At 64.2% G+C, this 3,755-nt stretch overlaps 1 protein-coding gene across 1 annotated transcript; it reads left to right on the top strand.

Moving 5' to 3' along the window:
• Nucleotides 1–769: 769 nt before the first annotated feature.
• On the top strand, nucleotides 770–2,592 carry LOC132579279 (brain-specific homeobox/POU domain protein 3-like). Its single transcript, XM_060249546.1, has 2 exons — nucleotides 770–901; nucleotides 1,630–2,592. The coding sequence occupies exons 1-2, from the start codon at nucleotides 782–784 to the stop codon at nucleotides 2,590–2,592; spliced, it is 1,083 nt and encodes a 360-aa protein (XP_060105529.1). The 5' UTR covers nucleotides 770–781.
• Nucleotides 2,593–3,755: the final 1,163 nt, after the last annotated feature.

Here is a 3,755-nt window from a genome sequence, read left to right as displayed (position 1 = left end):
GACCTCCAGGTCATCTAGTCCAACCCCCTGCACAATGCAGGAAACTCACAGATACCTCCCCGTAAATCCACAGGCTCTTCATTGCTGTCAGATGGCCATCTGGCCTCTGTTTAAAAACCTCCAAGGGAGGAGAGCGCACCACCTCCTGAGGAAGCCCGTTCCACTGAATACGCCTTGCATTGCTAGTACACTGCGTTGCCAATATCCAGGCAAGGCCCAGACTCCTCCAGGGATTACAACCTACCTCCAGAAAGCAGGTCGCCTGTAGAAAATGGCAACTTCGGAGGTCTCTCCCCCGCCCCCGCAAATCCTGTCTCACCCAGGCTCAACCCCCACCCTGAGATATTCAGAAATTCCCCAGTCCGGGAGTTGGCAAGCGTCAAAAGTCTCAGCTCCCCACCCCCGCCGCCAGGGCTTGCAACCCCCTGTCAACCCAAGTCTCTCTTCTCAATGCATCTGGCTGCTGCGCGCAGCCTAGGGCTTGCCGTTGCCCTCCCAGCAGCGCCGGAGAGCCGTCGAGGGGGAAAAGAAGCCTCGCGGCGGCCGCCCACCTGGCCGGGGGTCTGGGAAGGGGGCGGGGCTCGGCGTCGTCCCGGCGGCCAATGAGCGGGCGGCCCGCCGTCGGGGCGTGGCCAGGGCGGCTCTATAATGTCCTTGATAGTGCCGGCGCGGGCGGCAGAGAGACAATAAGGCGCGCCGGGGCTTGGCTGGCTGGCTGGAGCGAGGGGCCGCCCTGCTCCTCCGCTTGCTCGCCACCGCCCGCCGCCCGCCAGCCGCCACCATGATGTCCATGAACAGCAAGCAGGCGTTCAGCATGCACCCCATCCTCCACGAGCCCAAGTACACCCACCTCCACTCCAGCTCCGAGGCCATCCGGAGAGCCTGCCTCCCGGCCCCGCAGGTAAGGAAGCACCGCGGGGGGGGGGATATGGGGCCAGAAGGGCGGGGAAGCGCCGGAGAGGGGGGCATTCGAAGCCTGCCAGGGGGCCTGGGCTGTCCCCCCCCCTCCAGGGTCCCAGCGACCGTCTAGGGAGGAAGGTAGGGAGCTGTGTGGGGCAGAGAGGGTGGCATTCGATGCTGGCCGAAGGACCGCGGCTGTCCCCACTCTCAGCCCCAGACCTTGCTCCCCGTCCAGGGTCCCAGTGGCCGTATAGGGCAGAGGAGGGCGGGGGACTGTGGGGCAGAGAGGGTGGCCTCGCCCCAGCGGGCAGGGTGTGAAAGTTTCTTGGGAAAGAAAGGGGTGCGGAGGAGAGGCCGTCCGATGCCTTCCGCGGAGACCCAGTTGGAGAGACTCCGCTTTGCGCCCCCCTGTTTGGGAGATGGGAGCGTGACGGTCGGGGGAGCGGGGATGGGAGGCAAAGGGGCTTCGGCCTGCAGGGTGGTGGGGACAGCGACTTTGCCACTAGGCAAACTAGGCCATTGCCTAGGGCGCCAGCTTTCGGGGGGGGGTGCCCCTATGGGACTTGGTGAGCTTCTGACTGGGGAGGAGGGTCGCCAGAAGTTAGCCTTGCCTGGGGCGCCAGACAGTTCAGGGCCCGTCCTGCCGGGCCGCGTCTTCTTCCCCTCGGTCTGAGCCGGTGTCCGTCTCTCTCTCTCTCCCCTGCCTCCCTCTCTCCGCGGGGCCCGCAGCTGCAGAGCAACTTCTTCGCCGGCCTGGACGAGACGCTGCTGCGGGGCGCGGAGGCCCTGGCTGCGGTGGACATCGTGTCGTCGTCGCAGAAGAGCCACCACCACCCCTTCAAGCCGGACGCGACCTACCACACCATGAGCAGCGTCTCGGTCTCGTGCACGCCCACCTCGCCCTCGGTCCACCTGCACCACCCCTCGGTGCTGGGCGGCCACGCGCACCCCCACCACGCCCACCCCCACCCGCCGGCCCAGGGCCTGGACGGCGAGCTGCTGGAGCACCTCAACTCGGCGCTGCCCTTGCCCGAGGTGGGCGCCGCGCCCGCCCACCCCGCCTCGCACGCCCACCTCCAGCAGGCCCTCAACGCCGCCATGGGCCACCACCACCACCCGGCCCACGGCCAGCCCCCCATGGGCATGGGGCCCCACCCACCCCACGGCCTGGCCGCCCACCCGGGGCTGGCGGCCGCCATCGGGGGGCCCGAGACCGAGACGGACCCGCGGGAGCTGGAGAGCTTCGCCGAGCGCTTCAAGCAGCGGCGCATCAAGCTGGGCGTCACGCAGGCCGACGTGGGCTCGGCGCTGGCCAACCTCAAGATCCCGGGCGTGGGCTGCCTCAGCCAGAGCACCATCTGCCGCTTCGAGTCGCTCACCCTCTCGCACAACAACATGGTGGCCCTCAAGCCCATCCTCGAGGCCTGGCTGGAGGAGGCCGAGCGCGCCCAGCGCGACAAGCTGGCCAAGCCCGAGGTCTACGCCGCCGGCGACAAGAAGCGGAAGCGCACCTCCATCGCCGCCCCCGAGAAGCGCTCCCTCGAGGCCTACTTCGCCGTCCAGCCGCGGCCCTCCTCCGAGAAGATCGCCGCCATCGCCGAGAAGCTCGACCTCAAGAAGAACGTCGTGCGCGTCTGGTTCTGCAACCAGCGCCAGAAGCAGAAGCGCATGAAATTCTCCGCCGCCTACTGAAGCCCAGACCCGACGGGGCGGACGGAGACCGAGGGAAGGCCTGGAAAAGAGGACTCGGAGCCCCCTCCGGGGTGGGAGCGCTGGACAGCGGGGGGGGGGGGGGGTCGTCGCAGCCGCCCTCCCTCCAACCAACCCCCAAGCGGCCCCGTCCCGTCCAAAGGCTCTCTCTCGCGCTCTCTCCTTCCCCACCCCCCACGAACTGGACTTGCAGAACCTCGCCGCTTCTCCCGCCGCCCGCCAGCCCTTCCGCCTCCAGCAAAAGACTGAGCCGCCGCCCCCCCCCCCCCGGGCCAGAAGCCCGATCCGGACTCGGCGGGGAGGGCTCTGCAAGACGCCTTCAAAGCAACCCCAGAGGGGAAGCCGCCACCACGGCGATTATGCGACTTTACCGTCTTCCCGGTGAGTGAAAACTCAACGCAGAGCATCGAGCCTTTTCCGTGGGATTTCCCACCCGCCCCTCCTTTGGTTAAAAAGAAAGAGAGAGCGAGAGAGAGAGACTTGATTCCCCCATTCCGTTTTCATCTCTGTAAATAGATCTCTGTATTTAAAAAAGGGAGAGAGGGAGGGAGGAGAAGGAAAACTTGAAATGGAGGTGCGGGGAGAGAGAGATTCCCCTCCCTTCTGAGTTCTGAAAGGTCCTTTGAAAGAGAGAGAGAGAAAAAGGGAAAGAAAATTATAAATATATAAATATATATATATATATATTTCTGACCGCGACTGTGTCCTTCCGCTGCGGCTCCAAGGCTTTAAAGAGAGAGGATTTCTTTGCTTGGTACATGAAAAAAAAAAAATCATCCCCCCCCCCCCCGGGTTTCACTTTCCCCGGTCCTTCGGGCGGAAGAGCTCTCCCCGCAGTTCCTCGCATGCTGCTTTCGTTCAACCCGACGGCTCCAAAAGAGCCCAGCGCCATCGTTCGCAATAATCGTTTTCAAAAAAGGCTTCTGTTTCTACCTCATCAGTTCAAAAACGAGAAAGAAAGAAGAAGAAGAATAGAGCAACATCCGAGAGAGCGGATTTGGAAGGAAAACAGCAAATCTCTCTCCTCCTCCCCCTCCCCAAAAACACCCCTAAAGACGTTTGACAGCTTTGGGGGACGCTGGAAAGAGGCGAGGCTTCGGGTTGATTTTGGTTTCGCTTGGAGAGACGGTTGGAGATTGGCCGCG

The sequence above is a fragment of the Heteronotia binoei genome, chromosome 11 (assembly GCF_032191835.1).
Source record: "Heteronotia binoei isolate CCM8104 ecotype False Entrance Well chromosome 11, APGP_CSIRO_Hbin_v1, whole genome shotgun sequence".
NCBI classification, from domain to species: Eukaryota; Metazoa; Chordata; class Lepidosauria; order Squamata; family Gekkonidae; genus Heteronotia; species Heteronotia binoei.
This window is presented reverse-complemented; position numbering and strand designations above follow the sequence as displayed.

Bases quoted from the DNA above. Each gene is read 5' to 3' on its own strand.
- LOC132579279 (XM_060249546.1), top strand. From the start codon at position 782: ATGATGTCCATGAACAGCAAGCAGGCGTTCAGCATGCACCCCATCCTC. The intron at 902-1,629 runs GTAAGGAAGCAC...CGGGGCCCGCAG, and splicing joins CCTGCCTCCCGGCCCCGCAG to CTGCAGAGCAACTTCTTCGC.